The sequence below is a fragment of the Puma concolor genome, chromosome A2, assembly GCF_028749965.1.
Source record: "Puma concolor isolate L17-30 chromosome A2, mPumCon1.1.hap2, whole genome shotgun sequence".
In the NCBI taxonomy this organism is placed as follows: Eukaryota; Metazoa; Chordata; class Mammalia; order Carnivora; family Felidae; genus Puma; species Puma concolor.
In genome coordinates, this window is record NC_141668.1 from 159,490,533 (window position 1) to 159,511,657 (window position 21,125).

The 21,125-nt window shown below is 59.3% G+C and overlaps 2 protein-coding genes across 13 annotated transcripts in view; one reads left to right on the plus strand and one right to left on the minus strand.

The window, feature by feature from the left end:
- The window catches only part of CHERP (calcium homeostasis endoplasmic reticulum protein), a 19,140-nt gene extending 1,493 nt beyond the window's left edge, over positions 1-17,647 (plus strand). The window contains exons 3-17 of one of the 2 annotated variants that reach the window (XM_086698726.1): positions 2,361-2,545; positions 3,678-3,815; positions 4,153-4,304; positions 5,925-6,069; positions 6,184-6,273; positions 7,791-8,049; positions 9,083-9,258; positions 10,983-11,418; positions 12,639-12,877; positions 13,844-13,977; positions 14,579-14,665; positions 14,942-15,085; positions 15,176-15,292; positions 15,776-15,870; positions 16,140-17,647. In XM_086698726.1, the coding sequence (XP_086554852.1) occupies positions 2,361-2,545; positions 3,678-3,815; positions 4,153-4,304; positions 5,925-6,069; positions 6,184-6,273; positions 7,791-8,049; positions 9,083-9,258; positions 10,983-11,418; positions 12,639-12,877; positions 13,844-13,977; positions 14,579-14,665; positions 14,942-15,085; positions 15,176-15,292; positions 15,776-15,870; positions 16,140-16,333 (2,591 nt within the window). In that variant the 3' untranslated portion in view covers positions 16,334-17,647. The remainder of the gene's footprint in view (positions 1-2,360; positions 2,546-3,677; positions 3,816-4,152; positions 4,305-5,924; positions 6,070-6,183; positions 6,274-7,790; positions 8,050-9,082; positions 9,259-10,982; positions 11,419-12,638; positions 12,878-13,843; positions 13,978-14,578; positions 14,666-14,941; positions 15,086-15,175; positions 15,293-15,775; positions 15,871-16,139) is intronic. The other variant, XM_086698727.1, reaches the window with a different exon arrangement.
- Positions 17,589-21,125, minus strand: part of CA2H19orf44 (chromosome A2 C19orf44 homolog) — a 20,678-nt gene continuing 17,141 nt past the window's right edge. For 8 of the 11 annotated variants that reach the window (XM_086698734.1, XM_086698735.1, XM_086698733.1 and 5 more), the window contains 3 exons: positions 19,765-19,931; positions 18,149-18,369; positions 17,589-18,005 (listed from right to left, as the gene is read on the minus strand). In XM_086698734.1, coding sequence (XP_086554860.1) covers positions 17,765-18,005; positions 18,149-18,369; positions 19,765-19,931 — 629 coding nt within the window. In that variant the 3' untranslated portion in view covers positions 17,589-17,764. Of the gene's footprint in view, positions 18,006-18,148; positions 19,932-21,125 lie in introns of those variants that run through there. The other 3 variants (XM_086698738.1, XM_086698739.1, XM_086698736.1) reach the window with 3 other exon arrangements.

A 21,125-nucleotide genomic window follows, 5' to 3' on the forward strand; every position in this document is an offset into this window, starting at 1 on the left:
ACGTGTGTAGAGGAGGGAAGGGTTTGAGCTGGAGTGATAAATACCAGGGGAAAGTTTGGATTTTCTCCCTCATTCCAGTAGTTCATTTGGTGCCAGTTAGGAGTTAGGTTTGAGGTGTAGGTGGGGGTTTGCCTGCAATTGTAGGCAAATTGTCGTATGCACTTAAGTGTTTTGGAGCAACCATTCATCAGCCCCAGCACGTCACCCAGCTGCTACAGGCAGTGGAAAGCCACGAGAGTGTTTGAAAGAAGGGAGAGGTGGGTCAGGTTTGTGGGGCCAGTGTGGAGGACAGGGTGGAGGGAGTGTGAATGGAGGCTGGGACCAGTGAGGTCTGCACGTGACGGAACAGGGCATTTGATGGTGAGGTCTGAATTAGGTCAGCAGGTTGGGTCAGAGGGAGTGGGCATGGGGGCAAGTAGGGTTAAGGGGTAGAATCCATGAACTAGGGCCCCAGTTGGATATTTATGAGGGTGTCATAACCAGGCAGAGGAGGACAGTGCTTTGGCCCAAGTGACCATGAGGTGAGGTGCTGTTTTCCCTGCAAGGGAGCCCACTTCCTCCCTGGACTGTCAGAAATTGGGGGCTGCTTGGGACTTGGCATTATAACGGGGGGGAAGGATGGGGTGCTTCTAACAGGGGGAGTTGGCTCAGGAAATGTCTTCTGCTGGTAATGACATCTCTGCTGAGATTAAAGAGGATGTCAGAGTTAGTCAGATGGAAACAGAGGAGAGCAGTGTTTAGGCAAAGGAAAGAGCCTTAGGGAGGGTTGGGAGTGGAGGGAGCAACAGCTCAGGGTGGCTAAAACGCAGAGAAGGAAGGATTGTTGGAGTGGACAGAGGCCAGGGTACAGATGACGGAGGGCTGGCTTGCCAGGGACTTAGGAATTCTGGAAGCTTTTGGGGAGATCTTGGAGGATTTCAGTACTGTGTTCTGGAGCAGGCTTAGCCACTGTGTAGCTGGCCCTTCACCCTGGTAGTTTGAGAAGAGTGAGCCCCAAGACTGTTCTAGAATGGTGCTTCACAAACTCTGGTGAAGAATTAGATTTTATTTTTCATTTTTTTAAAACCCAGCCTGCTGTGGAAAGTGTACTTTTGCAAAATACAACAAAGTGAAGTGCGAACCATCAAGCCGCTATGAAGATGCCAGAATGATCGTTGGCCATTTGTATATTCGGTCCGGGTTTCGCCAAGGGCTGACCCTCGGACCACACTTTGACCAGCAGCACTCTGGCTGTGGTATTGCGAAGAAGTGTAGAGGGCAGGACTGGACTCGGGAGACCAGTTCCAAGGGTGATGCAGGTGACAGCAGAGTCACAGCAGTGACGGCAGGGACACAGATCGGAGTGTGATGTAGGAGGTTCCGACTTGACTACCCGGGGTGACCTGTCAGTGTAGGGTGCAAGGGAGTGGGGAGTGCCCAGACCTCCTGGGCTTCGGGCGTGGGCCTAACTGTGCCAGCCGCGGAGCTTGGGAAGGGCCCTGGAGAGGTGGAGCACGTGGCGAGAGGACACGTGTGCCTGTTTGAGGTGCCTGTGGAAAGCCCGTGGGCTGTTGGGTCTGTAATCGGATCCACAGTGCGAGGAATACAGGATGGTGACAACAGAGGTAGGAGCCGTGGCTTGCAAACGTAACTGCAGCCTCAAGTTACCATGTCACGCTCCCCTGTGGGCTCGCGCAGAGAAGAGGGTGGAACTAGGCATCCCAGCATCCCAGGGTCGGGCAGAGAAAGACGACGGGGCCTGCGGGCAGCCACACAGGCCAAGTGAGACTGGGACCTGAGACCGGGCCGCCGGCCTGAAGAAGGATGCCCACAGGGGTTGGCGGGAGGGGGGTGCAGAGCCAGACCGCCATGGAACGAGATAAACGGGAGGCGCAGAATTAGAGATGAGCCTCAGCTGTAAAGTTGTTGAGAGGAGGCGTGAGGCAAAGTTTTTAAAGACAGAAACTGCTGAGGAGGCTGGGGAACGAGAGACCCCCTTGGGGTGGGGCTGTTTATGATCTGGGTTCAACTTGGGCTGGGGCCTGGGTGAGGGGTGGAGAGGGTGGGGGGTGATGGACTCAGTCTCAGCTGGAAGGCCAGTGGGCAAGGCTGGATGGCAGGCTAGGGAAGGGCAAGGTGACGTCACACAGAAGAGGGCCCTTAGGGTCGAGGGCAGGACTAGGGCCCTTCGAGTTGAGGGCAGAGCGGGAGGAGCCGGGCTCAGAGTGAGGGGCTGCCGTGCAGCATGGGGGTCCTCTTGTGGACGGCTCGAATAGGGAGGGGAAGTCTCTGCGCCTTGGAGCTGCCCAACGGGTAGCCGCGGGGACGCTTGGACCCTGGCCACCTCCTCATGGGGGCCACCTTTCCTCCTCTGTCACCAGTCATCTGCAAGCAGCAGGCCCCAGAGCTGGAGCCGGCCGCGGCCCTGCCGCCCCTGCCGCAGCCCCCGCTGGCCCCGGCTGCGCCCATCCCGCCGGCCCAGGGAGCCCCATCCATGGACGAGCTCATCCAGCAGAGCCAGTGGAACCTGCAGCAGCAGGAGCAGCACCTGTTAGCTCTCAGACAGGTACGGGGCCTGCTCCTCCTCTGCCCTCTCCCTCCCTCCCCTGCTGGCCCTGGGAGGAGGGGGGTCCCGAGGAGGCCTGGGGCCCTCCCTGCTTCCCCTCTTGGTCCTGAGGCAGGTAGCCGGAGCTCAGCCTGGGCCTCAGCGTTTGCATCTGTGTGTTGGGACTAAGAACGGTTATCAGAAGAATCCGCCGCCATGTGCCAGCACTGAAGACAGGGCTGCCACCCCTTGGGATGTGTTTAGCGGGGCCCCTGACGCGGGACACAGTTCTTCGTGAAGTCATTCCACAAGCTCTTTGACGCGCGGACACCCTCCGTGATGGGGTGGACGTCCACAAGTGGGGCCACGCGCTCGAAGGCCGGGTGGCCTCTGGTGCCATTGGCCCCAGCTCCTGCCAGCTAGGCCACCCCAGGCTGTCACGGGGAAGGACCCTTTGGTCCTGATTTGTCACGGTTTGAGTTTTTGGCAAAGTACAGCAGGACGAATTGCCAGAAAGACGATGAATAAAAAATAAAACACCTGAAGCGCCAGCTCCTTTTTTATTACCAGATTCAGGATGTAAGACTACTGTCATTTTGCCGCAAACAAAACCTTCCGGAACGCTTCCCCTCGGTTCCCATGCAGAGCTCGTCCGGGACTGGGTGGCCCGGCTCGGCCAGCCCTGAGCTGACTGCACAGCCCGCAGCAGCGCTGGGCCTCAGCCACTTCGCGGTCTGCGAATCTAGTGTGCGAGACCCGCGCCACATTTTAACTCGCGTGTCCCCGACTGCTAGTGTGGTTGCTCTCTTTTCCCTTGACCGGTGACCGTATGTTGTCTTTGGACTGTTTGTCCACACTGGTCGCTCAGTTTTCATTCTGTTTTTGTTGAATTGATTGGCTGCCCCTCTGGGTGTTCGTTTTTCCATCCATCGCCTCGGGGGCAGATATCATCTCTTGCTACGTTTTGTCTTGTTCTATCTTCTCCCTGCCTGCCCTGGTCACGGCTGTGACCATGACTGTCCCAGATGCGTGTCTCGGGCTTCAAGTGTGAGGGACAGGACCTCCCGATGCTGGGGGCAGGGCGTGGATGGGCCCGGCTCAGCCTGGGCTGAGGTCCCTCCTCACTCAGCCTCCCTCCTGCTTGGCCTCCCAGGAGCAGGTGACAGCGGCCGTGGCCCACGCGGTGGAGCAGCAGATGCAGAAGCTCCTGGAGGAGACCCAGCTGGATATGAATGAGTTTGACAACCTGCTTCAACCCATCATTGACACGTGTACCAAAGATGCCATCTCGGTGAGTGCGGGAGGGGGGGTTGGGCGGGTGCTCCCAGAATCTGTTGCTCCCGATGAGATGGGAGCCTCCTGCGGCCTGCGTAGGGTGGCAGTGCTCTGGGGGGAACCCCATCCGCCCCTTGTCTCTGCTCTCGAGCCCTGCGGGCAGGTGTGCTGCTTCCGGGGAGAGGGAGCCAGGAGGCAGGCAGAAGCCTAGGTGTGCAGCGGAGCGCTTGGACGCCACGCCCTCAAGGCCCGCCCTCGGCCTCCTGGGCGCCTGTACGCGCGGTGGCCCGCCTGTACGCGTGGTGGCCCGGCGGGGATCTCATCCCTGCTCACCATCGGCCTGGCTGTTGCAGGCTGGGAAGAACTGGATGTTTAGCAACGCCAAGTCCCCTCCCCACTGCGAGCTGATGGCGGGCCACCTCCGAAACCGCATCACAGCCGACGGGGCACACTTCGAGTTGCGGCTGCACCTTATCTACCTGATCAACGACGTGCTGCACCACTGGTGAGGGCCCCGCCAGGCTCCGTCTTGCCTGTCCCCCCTCTTCTGGCCCTCTACTGGGCTGCTGTTCTGCACTCAGTAGCTTGGCCTGGCCCGGGACCGTGGGCGTCGCGTGTCCAAAGACCCCAGAGGAGGATTGGTCTGAGCCATGAGCCCTCCGTCAGGAGGACACCCCACCATCCCCTGCATCTTGGCCCCTTCCCTAGACCCTTCACGTCACCCGGGCCACCGTCCCCTGACTCCTTACTTTCCTCGGGCAGCTTCTGGGTGTCTTTAGGCATCTGTCTGTGTCAGCTGCCCGCTTCTCTTCGTTGACACACACACACACACACACACGCACTCGCTCACTCAGTCATCCTGCTGCCCGACTCTGCTTCAGGTCCCTCCCATGGGGTCCTCTTTGCTACCCTCTGTCCCACTGCCCTGAAACCCACCCCCACCACACACACAGCCCTCCCGAGGCCAGGCCAGCGTTTACTTCTGCACAGCCTCTTTGGTATCTTACGACAAAGGTTAACTTAAAAAAAATCAGACACCTGAGCCAAAGCAGGCCTGGGGAGGAAACCGGCAGAAGCACAGATTACTGGTGAGGCTAGCGCTTAGCCGTCAAGACTGGCTGCCAAGTTTGGCTTTGAGCTTGGCTTGGCTGAAGGGGACGGCTTCCGCAAGAGCAGCAGAAGCTGCCCGCCTCCCTCCCGACCCTCACCCCATCTCGTCCCATCTCCTGCCGCGAGTGTGCGGTCTGGGTCCCCGCCCCTCCGCTCCCTGTTTCCTGTGCCAGGCAGATGGCTCTGTTACCACTCGGCCACTCCCTGCTTCGTCCCTCCATTATTTTTCTGCTGTGGGGAAATAGGCAGCCGCTCAGAACCTTCTCTGCTCTCCTGCTTTCACCAGCCACTGTGTTGACCAGGGCAGCTCTGCAGAGACGGCCCTGTTTCTGGGCTCCTCCTGAGCTCTGCTCTGTCCAGAAGCCTAGTGCTGCGCCCTGTCCTCCTCCCAGGACTGGCTTCCCCTTTTCCCCCTCCCCTGTCCCTCTTCCCAGGGCTGCACTCCCTGCTCTCTCGGAGCACCCTCTGGTGAGCTAGGTGCTGGGAGGGCCTTGGGCTGCTCGTCTTCTGCCCTGCATCCTCCTCCAGGAGGCAACATGTACCACCGGGTTCTGCCACCTAACTGCACAGCCACAGGGGCCTCCACACCTATGTACACAGAGTGCCCCCTAGGAAGTTGTGAGGACGGGCCGCCTGGCATGGCCAGCATGCTCCCTCTGCCTCCTGAGATGCGGAGCTCGAGCCAAGGTCTCCTTGTGCATAGGAGGGGACAGGGCTGAGTGAGGCCACACGGACAGCTGGGGTTCCTACAGGCCTTGTGTCCATCACCGGGGGGAAAGGGTTGTCTTACTGATCAGGAGACCAGGGTGACAGGCCTCGCCCTGAAGGTCCCCAGGCTGTTCTTTCCCTCCTCCCATTGCTGTCCGTCTGTCACTTGGGCCCAGATGCCAGCATAGGTCTTGTGGGGAGCCCAGCCCTCGTCCCGGCCGGGTTGGGGGCCCGTGTCCCGAGAAGGCAGAGGGTGCTGTGGCTGGAGCCGCAATGGTAACGGGCGCGTGGCCGGGTCCCGCCCCAGGGCCCTGACGCGCGGAAGGTCTCTCCCTCACAGCCAGCGCAAGCAGGCCAGGGAGCTGCTGGCCGCCCTGCAGAAAGTCGTGGTGCCCATCTACTGCACCAGCTTCTTGGCCGTGGAGGAGGACAAGCAGCAGAAGATTGCCCGGGTACGTGGGGCAGCCGGGAGAGGCAGGGGGAGAGGGCCGGGGGGCGGGGGGAGAGGGGGTGGTGGTGCTGAATTTTCTTCTGACGCGGCCTCTCCCTCCTCCCCCCACGTCCAGCTCCTGCAGCTCTGGGAGAAGAACGGCTACTTTGACGACTCCATCATCCAGCAGCTACAGAGCCCAGCCCTGGGGCTCGGCCAGTACCAGGTGGGCGCCACCTCCACCCGCGCCGCCCCCCAGGGCCCGGAGGGTGGGGCGTCTGCGACCCCAGCACGTTCCCACAAGTCGAGGGGACCGCAGCCCCCGCCTGGGCCAGGAACGGCTGGTGGGGTGGGGTGGGGATTTCAGAGGCTGGGTGGCGTCTTCCAAACTGGGCTCCTGCACGTGTCTCCAGGGCGGTGGTGAGCAGTGGGAGGCCGGGCTCTGAACAGCAGCCTGTGGGGGCTCCCGCCCTGCCTGCTGAGCCCGCCTGCCTTTTCCCTGGTGCTCTGGCGACCGGGCTGCCCCATTCAGGCCCTGCTGTTGGCAGTCTCTGGCCTGTTGGCGCCGGTCCTCCGGGCTGGCTTCTGCACAACGGAAGCGTCAGAAAGCCTCAAGGCAGTCTTAGCCGTCGTGGTCGTGCCCCGTATGTGCATGTCTGCCTCCTCTCTGAGGACGGGTGCGGGGCCGGGAGGGGAGGACCAGCCGGGTGTCCTTGGTCACCTCTACCGTGGCACCGGCATCACTGCCCCATCCACAGCTGCTAGAAGAAAAAGCAGAGCTCCTACCCCTTTCCTCGGGCCGAAAGGTAGCGTTTTTCTGCAGAGATCTGGTGGGAGTGTCAGAAGCTGTGTTGGCTGTGTCCTCTTGATGGTCTTGAATGCCACCTCCCCGCAGGGGAGAATCTTTCATGCTCAGAGAGGCAGGAGGAGCAAGTGCGTGGTGTACTTTTAAAAACACTTTCCTATTTTTTGTCGTGAAATAAAACACCCGGTCGGTGACGTTAACTGCTTTTTTTCTGCTGAGTTGGTGACAACAGCTCATGTTCATGGTGCTGCCCTAGTCTCTTTGCATGTGTTATTTCACTGAGTTCTCCCTCAAATCCTTGGAGGTAGGTCCCATTACCGTTACATTTTACAGATGAGGAAATTGAGGTTCAGGGAGGTTGTGACTTGCTCAGAGCTGTGTAGCGAGTAAGGACCATAACCTAGAATTTTGTTTGTGGGTTTTTTGTTGTTTGTTTGTTTTTTGGTTTTTTATTTTGTTTTTAGTTTATTTTGAGAGAGACAGAGTGTGAGCTGGAGAGGGGCAGAGAGAGGGAGAGCAAGAATCACAGGCTCATAGTGCAGAGCCCGACACAGGGCTCAAACCCACAAAACTCTAAGACCATGACCTAAGCTGAAATCAAGAGTTGGCTGCTTAACTGACTGAGCCACCCAGGGGCCCCTCAGTGTTGAGTTTTTAACAGTTGTGTGACAGTCAAGGACATGGCTGTCGAGGCTCGTTCCCTTTACTAGGGATTTACTTAACTGCAACGAACATTCTCGTCACCGGTTTTTGGCTAGATTCAAAGGCTCTGTGCTTGTCGAGACTATTATGTGACAGTCACCTGCCTGCCTGCTCCGGGCTCCTGGGCCTCACTGCCCAAGGCACTGTCCCAGATTCCAGGGGCTTTCCAGGGTTTGCTCCAGAAGGTTTGGGCCGAGGCAGCGAGCCCTGAGGCTGCTCTCCTCTCTCTCTGCCAGGCGACACTCATCAACGAGTACTCCTCGGTGGTCCAGCCGGTGCAGCTAGCTTTCCAGCAGCAGATCCAGACCCTCAAGACGCAGCACGAGGAGTTCGTCAACAGCCTGGCCCAGCAGCAGCAGCAACAGCAGCAGCAGCAGCAGCAGCAGCAGATCCAAATGCCACAGATGGAAGCTGAAGTCAAGGCCACCCCGCCGCCGCCTGCCCCGCCTCCGGCCCCCACACCCACCCCTGCCATCCCGCCAACGACCCAGCCTGGTACGGGGCTCCCTCAGCACCCACCCTGGGAGGCAGCTTCAGGAAGGCAGCCTTCTCCCGCAGAGAAGGACTCCGGTTCCGTGGGCCCCAAACCGGGCCCAGTCCCAGGGCCAGATTCTAACCTGTTTCCAAACACTAGGCCCGGAGATTTCACAGGTGAATATGACCAAACCCTTACAAATCAGAGGATTCCTTTCCCGTACGAACTACCCCAGAGAACGCAGAGAGAGGAAAGCTGCCCAGATCATTTTTTGAGACCAGAATAACTTTTACGTCAGACGGACAAAGAGAAAGAACGATAAAGGTCCTGCAACGTCACTTCTGAATACAAATGCAGAACTGCTTACCACCTGAAATCCAGCAAAGTATTTAGAGGCACATCACGGTCAAATAGGGTTTGCCCCAGGAATGCGGAAGGATGGTTCGACACGTAAAAAGTCTCATGAGATAACAGATGAGCTGGGAAAGAACGATCTTTCAACAAGATGTAGAAAGGGCATTTATTTATTTTTTTTTTTTAAATTTTTTTTTTCAACGTTTTTATTTATTTTTGGGACAGAGAGAGACAGAGCATGAACGGGGGAGGGGCAGAGAGAGAGGGAGACACAGAATCGGAAACAGGCTCCAGGCTCCGAGCCATCAGCCCAGAGCCCGACGCGGGGCTCGAACTCACGGACCGCGAGATCGTGACCTGGCTGAAGTCGGACGCTTAACCGACTGCGCCACCCAGGCGCCCCGAAAGGGCATTTAATAAAAATCAGTAGTGGGAATTTTTGAGCAAACGAGAGATGGGGCAGAAGTTAAGGTGTCGGGAGGCTTTCAGAGGAAGGGGTATGCCATGTGTGAGGTCAGTGCCCCTGCTTCTCACTGCCGTCCTGTAGGCGATCGCTTTCCAGTGGGGTCACACAGCAGGGGTTTGCTGAGAGGTAAAGGCCCCGCCTGGGTTGGTCCCGCAGTGGTCGCTGAACATCTTTTCGGGCGGTGCCTCCTGCTGACTGTTGTCCTTGCTAACCACCTTCCTGCCTGGCTCTAGATGACAGCAAGCCTCCCATCCAGATGCCTGGCTCCTCTGAGTACGACGCCTCGGGGGGAGTCCAGGATCCTGCCGCTGCCGGCCCCCGGGGCCCTGGACCCCACGATCAGATCCCACCTAACAAGCCCCCGTGGTTTGACCAGCCTCATCCCGTGGCTCCTTGGGGCCAGCAGCAGGTATTTTCCCAAACTTGCGGTAGGGGGGTAGGGGGGGTGGGGGGGGTGGGCGCTGTCCTGTGTGGGTCGATGGGCTTTTCCCAGCTTGCTGGGGAAACCTGAGATTCTGCAGCGTGGCCCTGGGGCTAAGCGGGTAGGGGAGAGAGACCAGCCCCACGTTCCTGAGGGGCAGGGGCAGAACAAGGCAAGTCAGCTCTTCACACCCATCCCTGCTACTACCTTCCGGCCTTAGGAGCACAGGACCCCGTGTTCTCTGAGGGCTGGGAAGCTTCATAGGGTTTGAGTACAGCCAGGTGAACGGTTTCTGCCCCTTTAACTGGTTCAGCTAGCACAGCGCCAACATGTTGTCACCCTGCGAAGAACATGGTGCTTGCATAGAAAAGGAAGGTCAGAAACGGAAGGCTGGCAGTGCTTTCTGGGGCAGAGATGCTGCCCATTGCCTCTGGTTCCTTGGGGTCAGAATTTCTAGGCCGGGGTCATCTCATCCAGCTTCGCATGACTGGGAAACACTGGAAAGATCCGCCTGCTCTCTGGTCACTGGATCTGATTAGACAGAACTTTTAGGCACGGCCCGCGGCCCCCGATGGATGCAGCCCTGCCAGGGGACTCTGTGGAGGGGGTGGGAGGGAGTCAGCTCGGGACTGATGGGCGGGGGGGGGAGGGGGTGTCTGTGGCTTTGCGTCCCCATTCCCCACCCCAGCTTCAGGACAAGAGATTTAATTTCACCAAAGATTGGGCATCTCTGTAAAGACGGCTCGCACCTCTGGGTGCCAGCTGTGAGCCATGTGCCATCGGGCGTTTTATGGGTGCCCTCTACTGAGGGAACAGTTCTCGTCCCCATTCTGTAGGTGTGGAAAACAGAAGCCCTCAGTGTCTCCAGGCTCCACCTTCTCGCTGGGGACTGGCGGATGGGCTCGTGACGAGGGCCACCTCCCTGAGGGTCTGCCCAGAGGCAGAGGCATGCTTGGCCTGGCCTGCCCACGTGGTATCTTACACATTTTGAAGTAATTCCCACGTTTAAAGTCTGGCTTTCTGACTTCTTGAAAGACCTGAGCGTGTGGTGCAGCCTCGGCCCGCTCTGTGCTGGCGGTCAGCGGAGCTTCCCAGCTGTGACCCTAGAGATGGGCCCTCTGGTCGTCCTCCTGGGCACATCCCCCCCCGGCCCTGTTTGGGGTTAGAAGCCCCATTTTCAGCCTCACAGCAGCAGTTGGGTGAGATCCAGAGCTCATGTTCTCTTCCCCCTGCAGGAAGACACTTCCTGGAACGGGCCCTTGGGAGCAGACCCTGAGACGGGATTTGAGTTCATACGGGAGGGGGCCCAGAGGACCGTGCAGGGCAGAGGGGAAGTGACAAGGAAGGGAGTGTCATCAGAGCAGGCATCCCGCCGCCACGCGTCCCTGGGCCCAGCTGCTCTGCAAGCACCCAGGGGCGGGGGAACAAGAGGGCATCCGCGGGCTTCTGTGTCTGGTGGTCGTGCGGCCCCGGGGCCTGCCCGGCCCGGATGCGGGTACAGGGAGCCCCCTCCGCCGAGACGCGGGGGCAGCATTGGGAGTGTGAGCCCAGGGTGCGCCCAGGCAGCACGGTGTCCGCCGTGCGGCAGAGGGAAGGAGGTGGCACCAGGTCGGGGCCGGGCCGCCTCCATAGGCGGAGACCAGTGCCGCAGAGCGGTTGGCCGGTGCCGGCCCGGCCTCGTGGGGGGCTCACGTCCGCCCTTTGCCTTGCAGCCTCCCGAGCAGCCCCCCTACCCGCACCACCAGGGCGGGCCGCCCCACTGCCCACCCTGGAACAACAGCCATGAGGGCATGTGGGGCGAGCAGCGTGGGGACCCCGGCTGGAACGGCCAGCGGGACGCGCCCTGGAACAGCCAGCCCGACCCCAACTGGAACAGCCAGTTCGAGGGCCCCTGGAACAGCCAGCACGAGCAGCCTCCATGGGGCGGAGGCCAGCGCGAGCCGCCCTTCCGCATGCAGCGGCCGCCCCACTTCCGGGGACCCTTCCCGCCCCACCAGCAGCACCCACAGTTCAACCAGCCGCCGCACCCCCACAACTTCAACCGCTTCCCACCTCGCTTCATGCAGGACGACTTTCCCCCGCGGCACCCCTTCGAGCGGCCGCCCTACCCCCACCGCTTCGACTACCCCCAGGGGGACTTCCCCGCCGGTGAGTGCGAAGGCGCCCTCCGTGGGGACTGTCCTCGGCCCCGTACACGCCCTCCCTCCTGCCCCTCATTCCCGTCCCCTGCTCAGAGGAGACGCCTCACGGATCGGCCTCCTGAGCGGGCTCATGGCGCAGCTTGGGGTCGTTGCTGTGGGACCTGGCACATCCCCTGAGTCAAGGTGACAAGCAGAGGGTCACGGGATGTTGTGGAAGCCCAGGCCGGGCCCTTGGGAAGGTGGGGAGACGCAGAGGCTGGCGGCCCTGGTGGAGGCATGTGGCACACAGCCGGCTGGCTGGCAGGGTGGGAAGTCCTCCTGTTTCCCACACAGCCTGGGAAGAGGGTGCTGCGTCTGTCTGTCCTGCACGTGAGGAAGGATGTGGGGGTTTGTGGAAGCAAAGTGGCTCCCAAGCCTCACAGTGGGCACGTGGTGCCCCTTCCCGGTTCCTTGTCTGGCTGTTTTCACCAGCTTTTCTAGTTCGTTGCCAATTTTTTTTTTTTTTTTTGGAAAGAATCTCTAGTTTAGTTAAATTTCTCTTTTTAAAAAATGATTTCTACTCTGTCACTGCTTCTACGTTTGTTTTAAAATTCATTCTTGACCCTAAACTCAGTTGGGACCACTGAGCACATTGATGGCCAGTACAGGTTTCCCCAGGGCTGTACCAAAGCACAGGGTGTCTTACCCCCCCCGCCCCCCCCACCCCCCGCTCTGGGGGCTGTGAGAGTAGGGGGTCTTCTCCCCGTCTTCACATCGGCCTCCCTCTGTGTGTACCTGTGTCCCACTCGCCTCATCAGGACGCTGGTCGTGTTGGCCTGCCTGTGGGACCTCACTGAAAGTTACCTTTTTAAATACCCTGTCTCCAAATAATAGTCATATCCTGGGGTACTGGGGTGGGGAGGCACAATTCAGCCCATAATGTTGCTACAATGTTGTGATTTCCCTTATGGTTCCCTGTTTTTGCCTTGAGCCCACGGGTGTTGGTGTGGGTGCAGGACTGGTCCCCCTGAACCCAGATCCTCCCCACCTGGCTGCAACACCCCAGATAGTGAGAAGCAGTTGGAGAGAAGGTGCCGGGCAGGGCTGCCCACGAGCAGGTGTTGGCACCTTTGCCCGTCACTGGACCTCCTTCCGCGGGCGCTCATCACCTTGTAGATCTCAGTTGTGCTGTCAGCGCCACCCAGATCACGACCCCCAGCGGGCCTGAGAGGAGTTTCTGTTTTGCAGAGATGGGACCCCCTCACCACCACCCTGGCCACCGCATGCCTCATCCTGGGATCAACGAGCACCCACCCTGGGGTGGGCCCCAGCACCCCGACTTCGGCCCTCCTCCCCACGGCTTCAATGGGCAGCCCCCCCACATGCGGCGACAGGGCCCTCCCCACATCAACCATGATGACCCTAGCCTGGTCCCCAACGTGCCCTACTTCGATCTGCCTGCCGGGCTGATGGCGCCCCTCGTGAAGGTAAGGTCACCATGGCAAGCACCTGCTCGCGCATGTGAGGAGTAGTGGGAGCCGCTTCCCCGCAGGCTACAAATGCTGCCGCCCGGGGCCCCTTCCCTCTGGTTCCCTACGCCCGGCCAGCCTGAGCGGTCAGTGGGAATGTGTCCAAGCCGACGCCTCTACCTGGACTTGAATCCCTGGGGCAAGAATGAGCAAGGCCCGTGTCTCCTCTGCCCCCTCCACGTTTCCCTCCCGGTGCCCCAAGTTCTGTGGCCATGAGCAGCGGGCCAGGCTGGGTGTGAGGTGCAGCCCTCTTGACCCTGGCCCTGGGAAGCCACTTTGTCCAGTGGCTGACGGCAGAGGGATTTCTCAGAGAAGGTGTGGCCTCTGGACTGGGCCCGCAGGAAATCCAGGGAGGGGCAGCACTGGGGGTGGGGGTGGGGGGCAAGGGGAGCAAGGTCGGGCTGCGAACCGCTCAAGAGATGCGCTGAGAGAGGAGCCACTTCTCGTCTACTCTGAGGCCCCGTCAGACTGGCAGTCGAGAAGGGCTGCGCCGGGGCGGCAAGGGGGCGGCAGACTGACCTGGTTTCTGGCGAGGGGGTTCCCTGGCTCGGGCTGATGCTGCTCTGACCCGGGAGGGGGCCCTGGGGTAGGAGCTGGGGGGCACAGGGCAGAAGTCTGGCCGTATCTGCGATCTGCATCATGTCTGTGGGTGAACCGAGGGGCCTTTCCATCATCTCACCTTGGAGATTGTGTCTCACGTGTTTTCTGGAGGGAGAACTCTGGCCTTTATTGGGCGGCAAAAAGTCCTCAACCGCCTCATTAAGGGATCAGATGACTGGTGTGGCCGCAGCCCTAGTGGGATTTCTCAAGGAGGACAGGATGAGGAACACTCGTGCCCGGGGTAACCCTCATCAGACCAGGCCCCTGGGTGGGCCTGATGGGGGTTCCGGCTGGCGTGCGTGACACCTGTGTTCTTCACTGCAGCTGGAAGACCACGAGTACAAGCCTTTGGACCCAAAAGACATCCGCCTCCCACCCCCCATGCCGCCCAGCGAGAGGCTGCTGGCGGCTGTGGAGGCCTTTTACAGCCCTCCGTCCCACGACAGGCCCAGGAACAGGTACGGGGCTCGGGGAGACTGGGGATGCAGCTGGTGATGGGAGGGTGGCCCTGTCCCTCTCCTGGCCTGACTCTCCCGAGTTTAGTTTATGGGAAAGACTCCACGCCTTCTGCCCAGGGTAGTGTGAGGTCCAGGTGCGGAAAGTGGTGGGCTTGTGCAACGCTAGGCATAGGGGCGCCTGGGTGGCTCGGTCGTTTGGGCGTCCGACTCTTGATTTCGGGTCAGTTCGTGATCTCGCAGTTCATGGCCTGCCCTTTGCAGGGCCACAGGCCTGTCATCTGGGAGTCGGAGCTCCAGGTTCCCTGTTAGGAACATCGTAGGCCCTAACAGCCGTTCGAGCTGTTTGGGGAAACGCTGATGTGGAAAAGGCATGGGAGCCGGGCGTGCAGCCCAGCCTGACTGCTTCCCAGTGGGAGGCCCGGCCTCTCGACCCGCTTCCCCGTGCGAAGAAGGGCGGCCTCTGCTCACCCGGGTGAGGGACCCTGCTCAGTGTCCGAATGAACGAGGGAAGGGAGGGCCGCACGCCCGGACGTGAACTTTCCCCAGTTGGGTGCGGGAGGGAGGCGCACGGAGTCCACACGGGAAGGCCTGTGTCTTACAGCGAAGGCTGGGAGCAGAATGGCCTCTATGAGTTCTTTCGAGCAAAGATGCGGGCGCGGCGGCGGAAGGGCCAGGAAAAGCGGAACAGGTGAGCGCACGGGGGCCCGCTCGCGGTCCACCCGCCTCCCCAAACTACAGCGGGGCCCTGCCTGTGCCGGGCAGACGCGCTGTCACATCCCGCCCCAGGCTGGCCCGTCTCCCCCTGGCAGGGGGCAGGGGGCAGAGGGAGGCCAGTCCGGCCCCTGCCCGGGCCTGGGGGTTTTTTCACGCGAGGCCCAAGTTAAACCCGAGGCGCCAGCACCAGGAGTTTGCCCGGGGTCTTCCCGAAAGCCGGGGGCGCTGCTCACCAGCTCTCTCCCTGCAGTGGACCCTCACGGTCTCGGAGCAGATCCAAGAGCCGAGGGCGCTCTTCCTCCCGCTCCAACTCAAGGTCGTCCAAGTCCTCGGGCTCGTACTCCAGGTCCAGATCTCGCTCCTGCTCCCGCTCCTATTCCCGCTCCCGCTCCAGGTAGGCAGGGTGCCGCCCGCGGACCGAGGCCCCTCCGTGGCGCCCGTGGCCCGTGGCCCCCGCCGACCGCCCGCCCTGTCCTCCCTGCAGGAGCCGCAGCCGGTCTCGCTCCTCCCGGAGCCGCTCCCGCTCACGGTCCCGCTCCCGCTCCAAGTCCTACTCCCCGGGACGGAGACGCCGGTCGCGGTCCAGGAGCCCCACCCCGCCGTAAGATTTCTGTCTTAACTGTCCAGTGGCCGCTGGTAGCGCTGGAACCCTCTGATGCTTTGCTGTGAATGTTGAAACCTGTCGCTAGAAGACGTGCTCCCGGTGGCCCGTGCTGAGGTGGCACCTCGGGGACCCCGAGTTCTAGCGCGGTGACAGTGGCACCGCCTCGCCTCACACCACGCTCTTGCCTTTTTTGTGGTAACGCTGTAAAGCCTGAGGTGGCGCCTGGGCTGTGTCTGACCCTTCTGGGGGTCCCGTGTGACCTGCCCTCACCGCTCGCCGTGGGGCAGGGGCCATCTTAGGGAGCTCCCCTACCTGGCTGGCGAAGATGACAAAGAAGAATGATAGAGACCCAGGATGTGTGTGTGTGTCCTCCTAACTGGTGAACCTTCACGTACGCCACACGCTGTAATATTCTAAGAGTTTTCATTCCAATAAATGTATCCGCTCGTTTTTAAAAAACGTAACCTGTCTTAATTTTAGTTCCTCGGCTGGTCTGGGTTCTAATTCAGCACCTCCTATTCCTGATTCAAGGCTCGGGGAAGAAAACAAAGGACATCAGATGCTGGTGAAAATGGGTAAGGTTCCTGGGAAGAACCACCACCTGCTCTGGGCCTTTGGGGCTGGGGAGCCAGAGAAGGTTCCGGCTCTCTGCCAGAACTTCTACAGAGGGCGAGCCTGCGGTTTTTGCTGGCCGTTCTTTGTTACCTCATCAGTTACACGCTTGCCGACCACACACGTGCACATCATTTAGCTCTGCACACGGAGTCCTGTTTCACTTCACACATAAATGTGCCAAATTTCGGCTTTCGTGGGTTATAACCGCCCTCCCCCCTTTCTTCTTAAGGCTGGAGTGGATCTGGTGGCCTCGGCGTGAAAGAGCAAGGGATCCAGGACCCCATCAAGGGGGGGGACGTCCGGGACAAGTGGGACCAGTACAAGGGTGTGGGCGTGGCCCTGGACGACCCCTACGAGAACTACCGCAGGAACAAGAGCTACTCCTTCATCGCCCGCATGAAGGCCAGGGACGAGTGCAAGTAGGCGCTCTGCGGGCGGGAGCCACGCCTCGGCCACCGCGTTGGCCACCGGGACCTTCCTGGCCTACTGGCAGTGACAGATGGTAGGGACAGCTCAGTTCTCACACAGCCTCCGTCTCTGGGGAGCGGCATAAGAGAAGGAAGGCCACAGCCTGCCTAGTGACGAGCGCCATGCTCGATAGCTTGGAAGGCCCCGGGCCCCGCCTGCAAACCGCTCTAACGTAGAAGCACGACCCCGCCAGGAGATGCCCGGGCCCGCGCGGCCAGAGCCTGCTTCCCTTGACGGCGAAGTGAGAAACACGAGACCCTCCACCCCTGGATGAGAATCCCTGACATGTTGAGGCACGGCTGTTTCGCACCTCTCCCCTCGGGCAGATCTGAGCTTCTGCTTAAAGCAGTAGGAGCGTGTGGAGGAGAGGCCCTGGGCGAGCGGCCTGGCAGCCTGGGAGCGGGTGTGGGGCCAGCCGGCCCTGCCCGCCTGTGCCCCGCCGACGTGCGGTGGATGGGGAAGCTCAGGCCAGGCGCTGGTTCCAAACAGAAAAACAAACCCTTTTTGATTTGCAAAGTTACACAGGGTTCTTCTCGTTTTTACTCCAGGTCTTTAGTTTTGGAGAAGGGAATGTTGCTCTAAGAGGATCCCAGTGAGAATTTGAAACCCGATTCCTCTGAGACATGCTGGCTCTTAGTTCATTTATTTTAGTTGTTTGCGTTGAAATTTTTTCCCCAAACGTCAGCCGTTTGCTGTACCTGCAGAAACGGAGGTTCTGAGGACACGGACCTGAGGCACCTTCAGGTCCCAGAATGACACCCTCGGAGAGTCTGTACCCTTAGCGTCTCGGCCTGTGTTTTCCACTTAGAGGAACCCAACACCAGCGCTCGCGTGGACCTTCCACTCCAGGGTGTGGAGAGAGACCCCTGGCTGTGCCTCCCGCTCCTCATTCCCCTTGCTGCCCGCCCCCCCCCCCCCCACACACACACACAGCCACCACCATCGAGGGAAGTGAGGCCAGGAGGGAGTGGGGTCTGCTGGGCGACGCTGGGGATGGCGTGGGACAGGCCACGCTTGGCGTCTGTGGGCAGCTCGTGCGGTGCCGTTTATTTGTACAGAAACATTTTTGAAAAATTCTTTTCAATAAGATGCAAAGTCCTCTCCAACTTTTCAACCTGATGTGATAAAATATTTGATTTTGTTCTAGGTTTCCTGTAGCTGTGAATTGTTCAAACGTGTCTGATTCAGGATAAAACGTAAACACGTGCTGTTAACAATTTCTTGTGGATTTTACTGTTTTGCCTTCAAATAAAAACTTTTTTTAAAGACCTTTTTCTCTGCGTGTTCAAGTTAGAAGCGTGCTCCAGCCGAGTCAGGAGCAGGCGTGCCTGGAATGCAGAGACTGCGTCCGAGTCGTGCGGTCAGGTCAGGAGCTGCCCTGGCGCCTCATGTGGGTGTGCCCGGCGTGGACACCTGGCCCGGGCTCCTGCTTAGCAGACGGGGCTGTGGCCCCTCCCGTCTATGTCCGCTCACTGGGCGGCCAGCACCCGGCCGGCACAGCCGCTCCGCGGGGCTCCGGACAGGCTGGCATCCTCCGTCCGGCCGTGAGTGGTGACCACTCCACCCGTGGGGCCACTGCCACCGGCCCGCGCGTCCCCTCGGGGGCTGGGCGAGTTCCACTACTCCGCTAAAGAAGGCTGGAGCTGGGATTCCACTCGGGTGAGTCCTCGGCACCGCCTGCCCCCCGCCACTGTCCCCTGGAAACCAACGTGTGTCGCAGCCGGTGTTCTGGACCCGCTTGTCCGTTCAAACCCACGAATCCCGCCTCACCTCCGGTCCCCAGAGCTCCTCCTCCACCTCCTCCAGGGCATCCTCCATGGACAGTGGGGCAGGCCTGTGGTGCCTGATGTACTGTGGGGCAGAGGACAGGGGGCCGTCACCACCGCCACCTCAGTCCACTGAGGCTTTGGGTGCTGGAGGCAGCACCTGTCCCCAGTGGCTCCCGGGCAGGTGGGCAGAAAAAGACCATGACGCGAAGCCACGTGACAATGCTGTGGAAAGAAGAGGAGAGACAAACCCAGACAGGCTCTGGCCAAGGCACCTGCGAGGGATGCGCCCTGACTGGGTCTGAGAGGGAAGCATGACCACGGCTGGGGGTTGGGGGGAGCTGGGGAGTGGGGCTACCGGGGGCGCCCTCAGGGCACACAGGGCGGGCAGAAGGGCCCAGAGCAGGCCGTGAGGAGCCACGGGGGGCTATAGGCAGGTGACATGGTCAGATCACTTCAGCTGTATCCCACCAATCGATGTGTATGACCAACTGAAGTCAAAGAACCCCGTGGGGGTGTGATCATCAGAGTCCAGGATGCGGGAAACCGTCAAAGAAACAACCTGTTTACTTGAACAAATGAACTGCAAGGAAACATCAAAGAGATGGGGCAGGGGAAACCCGTAAGCAGGGGTTCTCAAAGTGGGTCCCCTGTGGGCACAAGGGGGAACACCCGCTCCCAGGCCCACCTCTGCTGCCAGCGGAACCCTGGTGGCCCTCGGGGTCTGATGCCACTCCGAGCCAAGAACCACCGCCCTAAGCCCTAATCGGGAGGCTAAAAAGACCCCAAACATTCTTGATGCACAGGCTTTGGATTCTGAAGAAGCAAATAGCAACAAAATGTTCGACTTGCATGAGCCAAGTGGGAATCTACCCCTGGATATCCACCAATACTAAGAAAATAAGAAAAGTTCATTTGGTTTGGGTGTTATAATGATACTGTGACCATTTTGTTCCAAAGTCCTTAGTTTTAAGAACTACAAAGCAAGATATTTGTGGATAAAAGGACAGAAACGACCGTGCAGAAGTTCATGTGGTGTGATGCCATCTCTAGAAACATTATCATATCTAATACCTAGTATGCTATATATCTTACAACATATAGTATGAAACATACATAATATTGTGTATTTCATACATAATGTTCATATTTTACACAGGGAAAATCTAAAGAATATCGAATTCTCTCTGAAATTATGGACGGCTTTATAAATTACCCACCTCTGTAACAAAATTTTTACAAAATGAGAAGAAAATTTTTACAATCAAACAAAAATTAAATTTAGGGGGGAGCGAGAGGTGAGTGTGACAGTCTTGGCACTTCAGCCCACAGGACTGGGCAGAGCTTGGGGACGGGTCTGCAGAGGGACAGGAGCCCCCACCGAGGAGGTCCCCTTTGCTCCAAGGTCACACACAGCCTAGCCAGCCGCAGCCCACGCCAGGCTGCCTCTCGCTGCCCCCGTCCCATACTGCTCTCGCCAAGGACGAGGACAGCTCCTTTCCCTAGGACTGTAGGTGACTGGGCCCACAGTGTCCCTGCTGCCCGGGCTGAGCCCTGTCCCCCTTCGCGTGCAAAGGCCCCTGCCCTCTCTCCCAGGAAGGGGGTGTGTGCTGCGGTCACCTGTTTGGTTTCCTCCAGGGTGTGGTAGTGGAAGGAGTCTCGGTCCAGGGACTGCAGGAGGGACATGTGCAGGTGCCGGCTGGCCTCCACGAACTGCTGCGTCAGGCTCAGCTGCTGCTTCAGCATGTCGTTGAGCGCCAACGCGGCCGGGCTGTAAGCTGTCAGGGCTGTACCAGCTCCGTGTCACTCCGCCCACCTGCCCGCCTGTCTCCCCAAGGGTGAGGCTCTGGGCCACCCACCCCCCCCCCGCCCCCACCCCGCGCTCAGCAGCGTCCCCGCAGGGCCAAGGGGGGCTGCCTTCTGGAAGTGCTGCCACCAGAAATACTGCTGTCTGCGGGCTTGTGTGGGACCCTCAGGAGCTGCACGTGGGATGCTCGGCTCCCAGGCAGAAGCGGAAGCCTCAACTAAACGTCCCACCCGCGGGAAGAAGTCTAGGAAAACCCCAAGTTCTGCAACCGCACGATGTGAATCCTGCTCGCACCACTGAGCTGGACACTGAAAACCGGGTAAGAGGAGGGGCGCCTGGGGGGCTCAGTCGGCTAAGCGTCCTGGCCCTTGGTTCCGGCTCAGGTCATGATCTTGCAGTTCGTGAGTTCCAGCCCCACGTCGGGCTCCTTACTGACTGACAGTGCGGAGCCTGCGTGGGATTCTCTCTCTCCCTCTGCCTCCCCCAACCTGTGCCGTCTCTGTCTCAAATAAACTCTTAAAGAAATGGGTAAGAGGGTAAATCCTGTTATGTATCTTTAAACATTAAAATACTTAAAATTAAAAATACAATTAAAGGGGCTCCTGCGTGGCTCAGTCGATTAAGCGTCTGACTCTCGGTCTCAGCTCAGGTCGCGATCTCATGGTGCGTAGGATCGAGCTGACAGCACAGAGCCTGCTTGGGATTCTCTCCCTGCCCCTTCCCTGCGTGCGCTGGCTGTCTCTCTCTCTCTCTCTCTCTCAAGAATAAATAAGTAAACTTTGAAAAATACAATTAAAAATAGAAATAAAAGTTTTATTTAAATTCAAAATATGTTGAAAAATGGAAGCTGTGTAACTGTTAGAAATGATCATTGTCAGACTACAAGAAAACAGAAAAATCTCTGAGATAATAGCAAGCTAAATGGAAGAGTTTTTTGAGAGGATACAAACATTTCAATTGTTACAACCTGTGCATTTTTAATGTCTTCATCTTTAAAAAAATTGAAAATGGCAGGGGCGCCTAGGCTCAAGTCGGCTAAGCAGTCGACTTCGGCTCAGGTCATGATCTCACAGTCCATGAGTTCAAGCCCCGCGTCGGACTCTGTGCTGACAGCTCAGAGCCTGGAGCCTGCTTCAGCTTCTATGTCTCCCTCTCTCTCTGCCCCTCCCCACTC